The 16,096-nt window shown below is 46.7% G+C and overlaps 1 protein-coding gene across 21 annotated transcripts in view; it reads right to left on the bottom strand.

The window, feature by feature from the left end:
- The window catches only part of MAGI1 (membrane associated guanylate kinase, WW and PDZ domain containing 1), a 363,811-nt gene that overhangs the window by 309,537 nt on the left and 38,178 nt on the right, over positions 1–16,096 (bottom strand). Inside the window, exon 1 of one of the 21 annotated variants that reach the window (XM_063348485.1) lies at positions 2,906–3,458. The exons of the other annotated variants lie outside the window; for them this stretch is intronic. Coding sequence (XP_063204555.1) covers positions 2,906–3,458 — 553 coding nt within the window. Of the gene's footprint in view, positions 1–2,905; positions 3,459–16,096 lie in introns of those variants that run through there. 21 annotated transcript variants of the gene reach the window in all.

Genomic DNA, 16,096 nt, shown 5'->3' with positions numbered 1-16,096 from the left:
CCCTTCCCTGAAATTCGCAAGCCAGAAAAAGCAGTATTGATCTCACTGCCTGTCAGGAATAAGATAGAGACTAATTAAGCACCAAGATCTCAGGGAAGGAGTCTCCAAGGAATCTTTCCATTCAAACAAGGACCCTTACAAAATACCAGGAGAAGGAGGAGAAAAAAGAAAAAGGAAAAAAAAAAAAGAAAAAAAAGAAAAAAAGCCTAATTCTGGATGTTCACTGCCAGCTCGCTTTTCCCTGCACTCACAGGAGCGCAGGGCATCACAGACTCAGAACAGCAGGAGTGGCTCCGAGACACGCGGAGGAGAGCTGTGGCTGCGAGGGAGACAGAGGGAGAGGAGAGGCAATGCAAACAGCAGCAAATACAAACAGTGACTCATGACACACAGCAAATAAACAGCGCTGTAACAGTTTTTGCAATTATAATTCAAACCAAAATAAACAAGAATGACAGTCCAGCACAACGAAAGGGAGGATGGCAGTGACGGGAGAGGGGTGTGGGGACTCCATCACATTCACATCTGTTGCTCTCATAACATCCCAAATGAGCAGCTCCAGAAATAAGCGGAGAAGGAAGGAAAAATTAGGACAGCAGCAATTTCTTGTGATCTACATCAGTGCTTGAAGTTTTCATGACTGCACTGAGAGCAGAATTTATATCCCAAAGCCATGTAACAGCCTACAACACCGCTACTGGTTTTGACCCCCGGACCCTGAAAGCACCTCTAACAACAGAAACAAGAAGTCCAACTCGGCGGGTTAATGAGTAAAATAGAGCCTGCGTGGTGGGTGGGTGGACAGAAGGCAACAGAGTGGGGGGAGAAATCACACATCAGCAAGAGGCACCAGTTTAACTGCTCTGCAAATCCTCCAGTGAAGCAGATTCACAATTTCTTTTGCTATTGCTTCATTACCCTCCTAGTGAGAAACTCTCCCCTAATATGCACCTTGAATATTTTTTTCAGGCAAATCAAGGCATTTCTCCCCGGTGGGTGCTAAAAGCCGATCATCATCCTTTTTACAGAAACCTTTTACGCGTCAGAAAATGTATTGCCTGCACTCAGGCTTCTATTTCCAAATACAATTCCTTCAGCTTTCCCTCTCTGGCCCCATTTGCCAAGCCTCCCATCTGCGCGGTTCATCTCCAGACTTGCAAGCGTGACCGGTTCCCTCCTGCCTCGCACCGCCCCGCACCCGTCACTGCAGCGGGAAGCAATTATCAGCCTTGTTTCAACGCACATCGCTTCTGTAATGAGAGATTTGACTCCTTTCCCCAAACCTCAGGATGCTGTTGACTTGTTTGTTGCCATCCGCAACAGTCACCACCACCACGGACCACCTGCACCGCGGCTGCTCCTTCTCCTCAGTCACCTCCTGCTCCCTCCAGAGCCACCACCGCCCCCTCCTCTTCCCTGTACCTCGTCATGTTGGTGCTGCTGTTTTTGCTGTTCACCAAGATGATCTGAAATTCTGCTCCTAAGCCTTAGTCACACCAGTAGCCTCTCTCATGCACTAACGGGTTATCCCATTAAAGAGGGAAGTTGGACAGATTTGCCTATATTTTTTTTTCTTTTTAAGTTAGCTCTTCTTTTAGACCCCATCCTCCTCCTCCTCTCTGCTCTGGGACTTTTTTAAGCAATCAGGGTCAGATTCCCTGATCCTTCATTTTCTGTGTCTTCCCTTCACCTCCCATTGAAGGTCCAGAGTGGGCTTTGCTCTGCTCCCCTTCCCTCCCCACCACATCCCCGGGGAACATCGACAGCAATCACCAATGGTTCTTGCCGAGACCAGGTTTTCCCCAAGTCATCTAGAATAATTTCACCAAACCCAGCTGATGCGAGCAGTGGATAATCTCTTCTTTCTCTATTCACGTTCCCTTACCTCCCCTTTTGAAAAAGCTACACGTCTGTGTATGTAATTAGCACTACACTTTTGAGAGCACCGAAGCAGAGGAAGCACAGAGCACGTCCGCCTCTTGCAACCCCTCATCTCCCCGGCCTTGCTCTGCTCCTCTGTGGCCTTTCTCACACATTCCACTTTCTTTGCAAGAAGTTCCCCCAATTTGGAAGCCTTTAAATAAATAGTTTTTCCACTAGAGGGCACAAAGACAATTTCTCCTAAATGGAAACTGATGTTAGAAGGATTAATAAAATAATTACTAGCATCTTACCAAAGGTATTTCAAACTCCAAGAAATGAACACTGAATAAGTTGAGATGTAGCTCCAACTCACCACCACCACATGCCTCTAACATGTAGAGATTGCAAACCCAGAAATCCAAAAGTGACACTACTCTAACAAGATCTCCTATACAACACTAAGCACTTTATCCAGTGATTTCTACACTGCCCACAACTCCTCATTAGGCAGGCCACAGTATTAACACAGCACTGGAGACAGAAAATTCATCCTAGTATTTCCTAAGTTGAATTTATCCAAATTCAGCTTCAAGTCGCTGACCTTTTTTACGTGTTTATTTGCTAGATCAAAACAAGTTCTCCACCAGCAAAGATCTTCTGTTTGTGGATACTTTTAGATCACGATAAGTCACCTCCTGACCCGTCTTGGGTAAACTAAAGAGATTTTAGCCATTAAGGCTCTTCTCTACAAGCCAGCTTTTCCAGATTTAAAGCTTGTCTTGTAAACTTCTTACAGGTTGAATCTATAAGCATGACGCCTTAACCAGTTCCTTACCAGGGAACGCTGCTGGTCCACAAAGCATGTACAAAGTCAGCAGGAAAGCAACTGAGTCAAGCATCTGCTTACGCAAACGCAACGAGCGGGACAAGAGCACTAAGTTCAGAGCATTATGTACCTTGAGAGCACCGCGGCCCTCAGGGTTCATCAGCTTCCCCAGCCCCACCAACAGCTTCAGGTACAGCAAGCCTTGCGTGAACCTACCTTGCCGACTTCCGTAATCCTGACAACCCGCTTTTCCGTGGCCCAAGCCGAGGAGGTGCGCAAGCCCTTGGTAGCCCACTCGTGTGCGGGTGCCTACACGCACACCCAGGCTCCCCTCCATGACCGGCTGTCCTTCAACGCGCACCCACTCCTCCAGCCCGAAAGCAGCGAGCTTTGCTCTCTGCCCACTGCTGCCTGAGGATTTCCACTTACTGGAAGGTTTGGCTTGAGCGGGGCCAGCCCAGAGAGTTTTGCTAATGGAAGAGGAGAGACAATAGCGATACGCAGGTGCTTCCTCCCATTTAAAGTGTTTACTTGTGCAGCTTAACACAGTGACGCTATTGTGAATTAGATCTGCATGCTGGTTTACAGAGTTCAAAAGGTAGCACGTAACAAAAGGAACCCCAAAATACTGCTTATTAAATGAAATGCTGCAGATGAAGCGTTGGAGTTTTTTTTCTTTCCTTTTAAACTCTGCTTCCTTTGCCAATGCCAAGTAAGAGGGTTTTTCCAACGATACAATAAAAGCAGTTTCAAATGGGAAATGATACATACTGTATCAAAACAAAACAAAAAACCCAACACAAAAGCAACGATTTATCAGTATATCTCCACTGCCTATGCAGCAGCTCTTTGTGGCATGGAAAGAACAACTCTCACAGCTACTCGTGAAGGCGGAACCCGAGACCGTTATAACTGCACGCGCTCTCAGAGAAATCAAAAAGATCACGAGAGAAGGTAGAGTATAGCTAAGTCACAACACAGAGTTAAGGAAAACTTCAGTCCAAAAGAGGAACAAAGGCGTATTTGTTTCATGAGATAAAGCAAGCAATTCAGCTGTATTCCACAGTAAACCATTTGGGTTAGGACTGAAACAGGGAAGGAAAACAAAACACAAAAAAAAAAAAAAAAGAGCATCTGATTCTAATTTTGTTGTCCTAAGCTTACATTACGTGAATCAAGATGTTTACTAGAGGTGCCAGGCACTCAAATACATGGTTGGATCTTGTACATAGGCAGTATCAAATGTACTGAACATCTTGCAGTTCTCTATACAGCCAGTGAAGTCTCAAAGATACTCATCACTTAGCGGTAGAATAATAACAACAACAACATCATAACAACAAATGTCAAGACTCTAACTCAGAAATCCAACTTTACAGTCACCATTTTGTTTAATTCTCAGTCCTTCCACAGCACCACCCTTTTACTGTTCGAGAAGTTTCAAATAAATTATCTTCATATTCAAGGTCCTGCAACCTAAGACTGCACCTCACTTTCACATAAAACTACACCACAAAATGCCAGCTGTGTTGAACCCAACAGCGCACACATTCCCATTCAACCCCATTCACTTAACGTCAAAACAAATAGAATTGAGTCCTTTGATCCAAGTGCTGTATTATTTTGCCTGCTCTCCCCGGTCGCCGCTATTTTAGATGTGCTTCCATTGATTTTCCTTCTTGGTGGGAACTGACTGAATGGGATTCGGCACTTTGCTCTCTGCTATCACTTTCTGTGAGATCTGGTGGGATGATTGCTCTGAGAATGTCAGATCCAGACTCCCTCCATTCTCTATCATCAGTGAAACTAGAAATGGCAATTAAAATCCCTTCTCTCCATTGCTCTTGTCAGAAACACGTGCTAGGAAGTAAGTGGCAAGCGCTGCTTTCATTGATCCAAGGGACAGAGTAACGCAATGGCTTAAAATTAGCAGGTTAATAATTTTAGAGTCGCTTTTATTGCAATCCTGTGTCCAGCTTACTGGACTTCTCCTTGAAGTAAGGTAAGAATGTGTGCTAAAAACAGCTGCAGCAACTCATGAACTCAACTGCTGACTAACAGTTTGGACCAAACCTGTTTTACCTGTGCTGAGGCAGTCTGTCAGCACCCACCCACACGCACACACACTCTCCTCATTTGAAACAGCACTAGCAAACAGCAGATGGGCTTCATAACCTCTTAAACCACCATGTCTCTTCTGCAAACAAATCTTTGGCATGCAAAGGCTATATGAGCATAGAATCATTGTAGATCACCTTGAAGATCATCTAGTTGCCACCCCCTGCCGTGGGAGGAACACCTCCCACTACACCAGGTTGCTCAAAGCCCCATCCAGCCTGGCCTTGAACACCTCCAGGGATGGGACATCCAGAGCTTCTCCGGGCAACCTGGGCCAGTGTCTCACCACCCTCAGCCAATTCCTTATCCACCAAGAGGCCCATCCATCAAGTTCATGCCTCTCCAATTTAAAGACAAAGATGCCGTTCAAGCATCTACAGTCTTCAAGTTACCCACAAAAAAGAAGACAAGGCATCACGTGCATCGTGTTCTCAGGTGCACACCGGGTGGAGTAACTGCTAGGCAGTCTCTGCTCCAAATCACTCAGCATCACCACAAGCACCCCATCCTGAATTGCTCCGCCGTCCCTTCCAGCAGCCCTGCAGAGAGGGACCAGGGACCTTGCAAGGGGGCAGACAGGAAGACAGCACTCCTGTGTCTCTTTTATTGTAGGTTTTAGTCTTTAGTCTTGCTGGACACAAGCAACCTGTGTGTTTTATTTTTATGGCTTTCATTGTACTGCTGCATGCAGCTCCTGAAGGGACATAAGATGCTATCGCTTTAGAGAAGATCCAACTGAAAAACAATTTAATGCACATTCACTGAAAGAGAGCATTAGAGAGTAAACAGGTAAAAGTAACTTCATTTCCCAGCGGTGGCTTATGGATGCTCAGAGACATTGAGATTTATTACATACTCTCTTGGGCAGGTGGGAGGACAGCCAGAGGAGAGAGGAATTTCTGGCTGTAAAATGTCTCAAATGCCAAAAACCAAGTGCCTCTTTACAGGATCTGTTACTTGTACTCGCTCCGAGGATGCAAGAAGGGGGCGGCCAGGGGCCCAAGCCATCGCTGAGGACATCCAACGTGCCCTGGACCAGTGATGCAAGTCCAGGGCTTGGTCCCACTGGGGCAGGAGGGCTGCAGGAAAGCTGCCCCCTCCCTGTGCTGCTGCTGGGCACCATGTGCCGGTGCACCAAGTGCTGCACAGTTCAGTGGGACCATGGGATTGGGTGGGAAAAATTGGGAAGAACATTAGGAAACACTTTTCCAAAGCTCCTAGTATGGCAGAAGAGGATAAGTCCTGCTTTACAAATAACAACTATAAGAAAACACCTCTGTGGGGAAACACACTTCTACAAAATCCTGAGCTCTTTTTTTGTTTTATATGAGTGAGAATAGATGAACTCCCGAAGGACTGCAGCCTGAAAGACCCGAGTCCTGCAAGCAGCAATGCACAGAAGCTGGAATTGAACACAACTGGAGTTGGCAAGAAGAACAAATCAGAGGTTTTCATTGTGGCAAAGGAGGCTTTCAAACGGACCAGCAGTAACACAATGTTCAAAACTTTGTTGCATTACTTTTATGATTCCTCCCAGCAGCATGCAACAAAACGTATCTGAGCTGTAATCAATTTCTTACAGCCTTATATAAACATTATAGGAATTTTGTCCTCTGTAATACTTTTTGCTCTCAAGGCTGCAATAAATAAGTCAGTTACAACCCCGCTGCCTCTTCGTCTGCTATCTTGCTGTCTCGACTCACTGCTTTTATTTCTTTTAAGCAACCAGTGTAACCACTTTCAGCTTCAACAAACACTTTAAACATAACCTGTAGCTAAACTCTAGGCAGAATGAAGGATTTTACATTCACAGAGGAGGAGTGGAAAGGAAGAGCTATTTTCCGCTGTTAATACCACCTTCCTTTCATCTCCAATCTCTCTCCAGTATCAAGGAAGGGAATTCTGCTAGCAAATCCCTTAACCGAAAACTCAGAGAATTGGGCCTGGAAAGTCCAAGAGACAGACTATAGTCACGTTTTCAAAAGCTGCATAACAGGCACCCTAGCATCAACCCTCATCAGCCGATGAGGATGCTGGCACTGGCCCTTGCATGTCATCAGCAAGCCATTTTCTCCAGTGTCACCTCGCTGCTCAAAGACAGTGTTGTGGTCATAACTTAGGGAGACAGGAGAGGACCAGGATGCTCAGCTCCAGGAGGGGCACATGCCATTGAATTGAATATCTATCATTTGATAGCTATTCAAGAGACCTTCTGGGAAATGAATCGCTCCCCTCCAGGGCCACGCTTCAGCCTGTCCTCAGACCCTGCCCAAAACACCTCCAGGTGCAGATCCAGGCATAACTATCATGCTTGGTCCCAAGTTGTAGGGACATCTGAGAGGGGAATTGCCGAGGCAACTCAAGGCGAAACCTGAACCGGGCCCAGAGAGCTCTGACAGAGCTGTGTGTCACTCAGGCACTGAACTGTCTTGCCTCAAGGCACTGGCTTTGTTTTGTCTATGAAGAAAGGCCATAGTTTGTCAGACTAGAGGTCCACCTACTCCATAGTCCTGTCTCGAAGAGCAGCAGCAGCGACTGCTCTGGGAGAAGTGCTAGAAGAGGACAAGCGTGCAGTGGTGCTTCCCCAGAAGAGTACCCCACCTGGCAGAGGCTGTGGCTCAAGGACTACCTAAGCCAGAAGAATTGTCTTGAAATAGCCCTGGTAGGGTTTCTCCCTGTCATTCTCCCTCTGTTTCATCCAGAGAATGGCAAATTCACCGCACCACTACAATAAAGCAGCAGGGAGGGCAGGGAGCAGGGGGGGAGAAGAGACACGTGAGCCAACTTCTAAGAATTTGCATGCTTTGAACACTTCACTCATGCATAATTGAATGGGACCGTTTGGACTACAACAAAGTGGAATTTTTTTAATATCTTTCTACCACCACCACCACCCCCACTACCAGACCTATAACGTGAAGGATGCTGTCATACAATGGCCTTGGGGGAGGTTTGCAAACTTGGAGAATTTACTGAGAAGCAAAGTAAACCACTACTGACAGCAAGTGGACCAGAGCCCAGATCCCCGAGAGGTTCTGACATTGGGAGGACCCAGAAAAAATAAGCCAGCCTTGACCCGGCATCGGGGGAGGCTGAGAGGAGCACACGTGTGTATTTTATTTCACTTCATGCTAACCTCCATTTGACCGGTTACACAAATAAATCTCTGCTTGTCCCAAGCACACGTCTAGAGACTGAGGGAGAATTTGGAAGACTTCACAATATAGCCAGACCCTGCCAGCCACTGCGTTGCCACTGAACTCATGGGTTTCGAGAAACAAAGCATTAAGCAGGCAAGTATGGCACATACAGCCCATAAAACAAGTGAAACTGCAGCCAAAAAAAAAAAAAAAAAAAAAAATCAATCAAGCTTAGACGAGAAAAAAAGAAAAGAAGTACATAAGGATTTGATAGGTGATCATGATCACTTCAGTTCCTCCTGGGCAGAAAAGCAGTATCTGGTCCCCAGAGAATACATCCCAGGGCATCGAGAGACACAGGAGCAAGGCGGCACTGCAGCCCCAGCACCGACCCAACAGGGACAGCCATACCTGCCGCTGCGGGGACCTGCAGCCTGTATGGCAAGGGAATGCACTGTGCACACACTCTGCACGATCGCGGGGCTTTTGCCTGATTAAAAGAACAAACCAAGATGTATTTACGATGCGCGGACTGCCCTCAGTGCAGGAGGGATCCGGCACATCTCGTTTTCCATCAGCACACGTGCCGCAGTGCTGGCAGCTCCGCGTGTTGCTGTACTTCTGCTCTCCTTAGAGCAGAGGCTCCCCAGGGGCAGGGACCTCACCTTCGCTAACGGATTTGCACCATCTCCCGCACTCGGTTCTCCTGAGGCTCCATTACCGAGGCTATTCAGAAACTGCCACTATGAAGGTGGTACACTTAAACCTCACCTCAGCTTCCCCTTGCTTGAATCAGTGGAGCTTAGACATTCACTTACCACTAAACCCTGCAGCGCCAGGTCAGCTTATGTGTGCCAATATCAAAGTGAGCTTGGTGTAAACCCTATCATTTTCTAATTGACTTAGTTAAAACAGCTGCTTTCTTCCAACACAGGCAACGCATCAGAACGGCAGCATGAAGACTCCCTAGGTGAATACGGTAACTGCAATATGGGCCGGTGAAGGGGCATAATTCAGCCAAGGGCAGGAAGGGAAGTCAAAGCCCTAAACCCTTACACACACCAAGTTAAACAATCCAGCTTCTGCAGCCGAGAACAGCCACTGTCCCACATCCTCTGCAACACCGGGGCAGAGCAACGCTTCGTACAGCTGACCCTGAGCAGCGGAGATGATCCAGCCAAAGACACGCTCTCCGGGGCAGGTCAGAAGAAACACAGCACAGGTCAAGTGAAAAATAAAGAAAACTTTCAGACTGCTTAAGACATTTCCCCCCTTGGAGGCTCACCCGGCCCTACCACCTCTCCTGCACCTCCTGCCCATGGCAGAAGATGCTGCCCACCGAGATGGCCAAGGCTTGACTTGAGCTTCCCATTGGGAAGGTTCGGCTCAGGCCTCTGCAGCACGGGAAGCTGCAAGCAAGCGAGGCAGAGGAGACGGAGTCACTGCTTCAGTGCACTGATCCACACAGACAGCGAGAGGCAGGGGAAGGGGAAAAAAATGCACTAAAAATTCTTTTGACAGGGTGAAAAATGAAAGCAAAGTGAAACACAGCTCAATCTGTCAAAACAAAATCACAGCAAGCCCACTGAAAAGAAAAAAACCACACAGCTCAACTCGCATTTTCTAGTAGGCAATAACGGGTACGTTTGTTTTCTTGAAGATAAGCGGGTGGGTTAAGTTTGCCAGACAACACTGAGCAGATCTGAAAGGTAATCACATCAGAAGCGCAAGTGATCAAATTTTGCAGTGGCTCGAAACACAAACGGGGACATTAAGGACTCGCTTGCTTCCACCTTGCAATTCAAAAGACTCTCAAAGAAGTTTTTACAGTTGCGCTGTTGGGCTGATGGATGGAATCCAAAGTGCCTGATCAAGACAAGCTTTGCCCTTTCCCTCTGCGCTCACCATTCAAAGATGAGGAAAGATGATGTTCTTAATAGCAAACGAGTCACAAATTGGCACGGCAAAAGGTCCCGTACAGTGCATTTTTGGTCAGGATGGTAAAGGTCAACCTAATATTCAGAGTACAGAGAACCCATTAAACTGGTAAGAGAGTCCTAACAATATTACCCAGAGGGTATTTTGAATGGTGAGACAGCTTGTAATTAGCTTAGGTGGGCCAACCTAATTATTCATGGCCTGAGGAAGCATCTCCCAAGGCAAGAGGGGTACAAGATATGTATTTATAGTTCTTTCCTGATAAGCTCATTATAAGCTTTCAGAGATGAATGACCACAGCATTTGACTGTTTTCTTGCAACCTGGAGACGCAGGCAGTAATGAGCGAGTGAGCCAGAAGCACAAAGACAGGGGCTGTGTAGGACTCTAAGTGAAGAAGGAGGGAAAAAAAAAAAAAAAAAAAAATCACACAAAAACCCCCACCCAAACATAGACTTCTGTTACACTACAACACGAAATTGCAGTTTGCTAGCTTCATTTTGAAATGGACAATTATACGCACGCCTATTTTATATAAACGTGTGAATAAGCATTTCCATAAAATCCATTTTAACGAGGCCTCAAGCATTAAAAATAGGAAATAGTACGGTGGAAACAGTTAATACAGATGCGTAACACCCCATATATATGCAGAATTGCATTCGCACATTAAAATCTTAAAACCATTCTTCCCAAAAACATCAGCATTAAAAAAAAATCCTAACTTCCCAGTGTTTCCATTCCAGCAGACCTTTGCCTGCTCAGACCTTTATTAGCCATAACAGGGTTGCAGATCTGCACAGGAATCAATCTACATCAAACCGGGACCTGGCACAAGATAGATGGGAGGAGGAAAAAGATTTTTTTAAAGTCTCTTTTTTCCCCCTCTTCCTCATTTATTTTTTTCAGGGCATCTTCTAAGAGGTCTAAGTCTCCCCAGTACACACGGCTTTTCCAATTGCATCTGCAATGTTTTAACCTCTCCTCTTTATTACATCTATTGGTTGCCTGTTTTTGCAAGGGCTGAAATTCTACCACTTCTGTGTTACAAATTCTCTCTCTCCTGCCTCGAGGTTTCCCCTTTCATTAGAAATTAACTTTTCCATGTTATAGATCACCCTTCTCAAAGCCAAGTGCTTGGTGTCGGGTACCCTTATTCCCACGATACCCGTGCACAAAGCCGAGAAGAGCAAGCCATCCTTGGCATCAGCAAGTTCAGGCCACTTCATTTAGGCAATTATTTACATACGTGTATGCCATATTTCACAATCAACTGTTTATAAGCACGGGGTAAATCTTGAGGAACTCTTTATCACATTGACTTTGGTCTCACCACTGATTTTAAGAGCTCTGTCATCCTGCTTCTCAGCTGTAGCACACCAGAGAAGATTCTGCAGCATCTGAAATAATCCCTCAGTAAGAGATGGGGAGAAAATGAAGTTTAACCCATGGCTACAATCCCTACCCGCTGGCTCAAACTCTAAGTCTCATTCAAGTGCTAGTTCAGTATTTTTATCTACTAAAATATATGAATTCATTAGGATCTAGTGGAGGAGGAAAGGAACACGTATGCAGATCTCCAGCAGTACAATTCAAACTTTATTAATTTTTACAAAGCCTAATAAAGTAGCGGCCAGAAGTACCAAGCAGCTCTAATGAGCGTCCTACTGCTGACCTTCAGCGGCTGGCGTACCCGTAGATGATAAACCTGTCTCCTCCTTGGCCAGGACTGTGGATGTTCAGCGGCAGTTGTGGATCCCAGACCCAGGTTTGGGAGCAGACAGCAGCATCGCTGCCAGGCACGGGCAGGGCCGGGGCTGCCAACAGGCAGCTCGGCCGGCCAAGGGGAACCCATCCCGCCAGACGGGCTGCACGAGCGCACCCTTGTCTACACTTGGACATCTCTGACATAACTTGGCTGCTACAGAACAGAATCAAGAGGGAATTTATAGAGACTCCCGTTACCCATCGCCTTCTCGATTTTGGTATATGAAAAGTAGCTTGAAGGTGCAAAATTACGAGCAAAAAATAGTATTTACTGTTTTCCATTAGGGTCAGAAAGTGTCTAATGACTTTTTTGGTATTTTTTTTTTTTTAAAGGATCCTAATTATGCAGCTCCATTGTGTTCATGTAAACGTGCTCTGCCCGGTGTCCCAATTAGTGTGATTTATCCACAAGCACTTAAATCACACTTGGGAACTTGCAGCTCCGAGCAGAGCAGACACTTACACCCCACACATAAGGGCATTTAGGCAGGTCTCCAGTTTAACTGTATTTTTCACTGTTAAACCAAAAGAAAAAGTCCTCGTAGGCTAGCTTTGGCAGAAATGGCTGCTAGAGCCTGCACTGATGTATCGTACACCAGCTCAGGAGCTATGATTGCAGACATGTGTGTCTGCCATAGGTGAACACTCACGCTGACTCAAAGATGAGCCCCAGACCTTCTCAGAGACGATCTCTTCCTATCTCTTTCTCTGGGGCACGCTGGGGCGAGTACCACCAGCCCTGCAAGATGCTCCGCACGTCAGTCCTTCTCCCGGACTCCCTCCCCAACCCCGCAACAGGCTCCCGATCCCCCTGCGAGGGCTCTCCCTACCAGGGATCCCTGCTGCGAGGATCCCAAATGGAGTGCTCACACCTCGGGGACGGCTGCCCATGAGGACCACACACCAAAATATCACCACCATGGCGTCCTGGCAAGCCGTGGTGTCTCACCATGCAGAGGTCTGAGGACACATTGGCCACAGCACCACCATGGTGGGGCAAAGCTGATGCCCACACATGCTCCAGACAGGCACTTCTCAACTACCAAATAAAGTCAAGAAAGAGAAGCAGCAAATGCTGTCATAGCGCTGTCACCTGTTGGAACATGATTTCCAAAGAAACACTTTCCTAGAGAAACGATCCAGTCCTCTCCATCTCCCAGTTTCTCTGAAGATAAAGCGGGAATAACACCAACCAACACAACAGTTCATGCCATACCACCATGAGTGGAAGTCCATGGGCTGTGGTATTCAAAGCACAGCTCTAGTTTTCATTCAAACCCGACCCCACATCACAATCTTGGCACCATGTTATTTGTACTTTTTACAAATCTTTTTGTGCTTTTTAATCTATCAAAACCCCAACACATTCTTCCACGCAAACTTAGTCTTGCAAAGTGGTTCTCAAAACAGAGAAAGACTGGAAAATAAAACTCCTTCATAAATACACAGAATTTTCCTCATGCTTCTGTAAAACGTAACTGGAAATGACGTGCACTTTCACAGGGTAAAATCTGGGAACTGCCACCCCAGCGGTAAATGCCGTGCGAGCTCTGCTTCCTTCCTTATCTCTGGCCAATAAAAGACGAAACACTCCTGAAATTAGTCACCTCCAATTTCCACTATCAGCATGAACCTTAACAAAGAGCATATTTTCAATGATACTGACCCTCCCAAATGCATTTACAGAAACATACTTTAAACCAGAACAACTCACACCCTGGGGGCTCATTGGCCAGTGCAGGAGGAGAACAGCTATTGCTCAAACCTCTCTCCTCCTCAAACCAAGGAAGACCATTTCCACACCTGCCTGGCTGCCTGCTCTTTGGGGTTTACAGCCCAGTGCAGAGTCAGACCCCTGCCCCAGGAGACCCACACGCCTCTCCTCGGTCCCCTCCGAGCCCTCCAGCCCCGTACGTCGCTCCTCAGGAGGAACACCAGGAACTCTGTGTCTTCTACCAAATGCACAGCCATGCTGTGGCAAACGAGCTCTCCATTTCATGCCCTGGCTTCAAAAGCTTTTGTTTCCTCTACTGATCACCTTCCTCCTGCCAATGTTCTTATTTCTGGACTTGGCTCTATTTCTCCATAACTTCCTGAGTTTAACATATTCAGGTGTCCCATGTGTCCTGTTCGCTGCCGCATCTGCATCCAGGAGCGCAGGCAGCCCCAATTTTACCCCTCCAGCACTGCCCTCCTGCTTTAACAGAACCAGCTGTTACATAGGGTTGGGGAACAAAAATGTAATTATAAGAAAATGTATTTAGGAAGAGTAGATTACCGAAACAAATGGGAAGAGTGGGAGAGATGAAAGCAGGTTTGTGCTGGCAAAGAGTGTGCAGCGACAGCCAAGTGTCCACATGCCAAGTTGCAGAGGGCACCCTCGCCTGACCAAGGGCTGTCTGGTTTATGTTGGATGGTTGAAATCATCCCTCGTAAACTGTAGGTCTCCCCTGCACGCGGCCGGCCAGCGGCACACCCAGCTCCGCCACGACTTCAAAGCAGTCGAGGCAGTTCTCACTGTAATCCAGCTGAACCCACAAAGACCATCTCCAGCATCCAAAGTGGCATTTTCCAGTCCCTTTTATGGCCCGAGCGAGTGCCCATCTCTGCTCTCGGGAGGCTGGCATCATTGCTGCCGGGAGGCAGGGCTGGGCAGAGAGCTGCTCATCCGACACTGATCCAACCTGACAAAAATCACAGCTCCGCTCCCTCCCTCCCTGGGAGCATCACTGCCTCCATCACCTACAACCACCCAGTGGGACACATTGTGGGACCATCCCTCAGCAGATACTAAATTGGCAGCCTCATTAGCAGTTTCTGAGATACCAGAAAGTGCGTTGTCCCAAATGTTCAGCAGCAGGCTTTGGGCCACCCCAGCTGAGCAGCCAGGACGAAGCGTGAGTATAATGTACATTAGTGGAGACTAAAAGCGGAGCATTTCAACTTCCAAGGCAGCAGCTTTATCATTTGACATGGAATTAGAGTGCTTACTAACGTTGATGGATAGAAAATTGCAACAAGAATAATGGAAGGGCAAGAAAAAAAAATGGCAAATTAACAAAATAAAGCCAATTCTGATGGCATGAAATTCTTGTCACTCCTGGATTAGCCTGTACTCCATTTATCAACCACTCCGGATTTTAGTTTTGTTTCCCCTAATTCTAGGGAGGTGCTTTGAGAAATGTGGCATTTCTTCCCTCATCTGCACTGCATATTTTTTAAGATTAACGATCCAAGGTCAACCTCTTGAAAGGAGCTGTAGTAGTGAAATATTTTTCCAAACCACATTTCAGTGAAGGAAGAATTCCATCTTGAATTGGGATACTTGTTTTGCAATTCAATTCCCAAAGGTTCTGGGGCTTTTTTTGGGTCCTTAAAGAACGTCAGCCAATTAGGACTCCAAGCCTGATTAAATCAACACCCTTCAGGTCAACCCTGGTTACCAAAGTGACAAAGGTCAAGCACTACAGAAAAAATAATGATTTCACGCGGGACAGAAAAGGTATACAAATATTGTCTTATTCTTGTTCTGACAAAAAAGAAAAGAGAAAGCCAAAGCCGGCACCACCTCACAACAATATACAGTGGCTGAGCAAAGTCACTGAGAGAGAACTGTACTAGTGAAAGGGACCTCTGCTCGCCCAAAATACCCCTTCATTTGGGCAGAAATCGGTACAGGACCCTCACGGACCTCCTTATCATGGGAGGCCATTAAAGATGGATGGAACAGCCTCTTCTGGCTCCAGAAGAGGACATTTACACACAACCAGGGACGGTTTGGTGTTAAGTGAATCTGAGGATCAAACGAGCGCTCACCCCGAGGGCAGTGCCTGCTCCTCCAGCCCCCGAGGTGTCCGTGGGTGCTCCCGCGCCCAGCGTGAACATCAGCCCAGGTGACACGGACTGGAGAGTACGGCAAATCTGCATCAGCTTCCTTTGCTGTGAGGAAGGCAGGGTCTAGCAAAGGTGGGCACACAGGGAAAGGAAAAATAGAGAAAAAAACAAATAAGAAAAACCAGTGTCCTTCAACTAGCAAAAAATCCCTGGGTGATGCAGAGAAACCTGTTTCCTAATGCCAGCAAGTACGTCAGGACCAGGCCCTCGAGACTCAAAATACAGAAATCCATCTCCAACCTGTGGCTTGTATTTACATATTGCAAAAGAAACCCGGCAGGACAAATTCCTCCAGAAACTGCTGATCTCCGCAGGCTCCAAGGACATGTACAGAAACTTTTACGTCCTGAGTTTTAAAGCATAAGAGGAACAGAAGAGGGCTGTTTGTTTTGAAAACCTGTTCCCAGGCTGAAAACCTCAATTCCAAGAGTGCGACTAACGTACACAGAAGTGTTTACAAGCCTCTCCAACGAGCATTTTCTAAACGGAAGAGCCGACACAAGCTGAACTGTAGCCTTGAGAGTTATGAGCGCAATACCACACTCTTCCTG

This window comes from Chroicocephalus ridibundus, chromosome 10 (genome assembly GCF_963924245.1).
Source record: "Chroicocephalus ridibundus chromosome 10, bChrRid1.1, whole genome shotgun sequence".
Classification (NCBI taxonomy): Eukaryota; Metazoa; Chordata; class Aves; order Charadriiformes; family Laridae; genus Chroicocephalus; species Chroicocephalus ridibundus.
The sequence above is the reverse complement of the archived record's forward strand: the minus strand, read 5'-3'. Positions and strand labels throughout refer to the sequence as shown.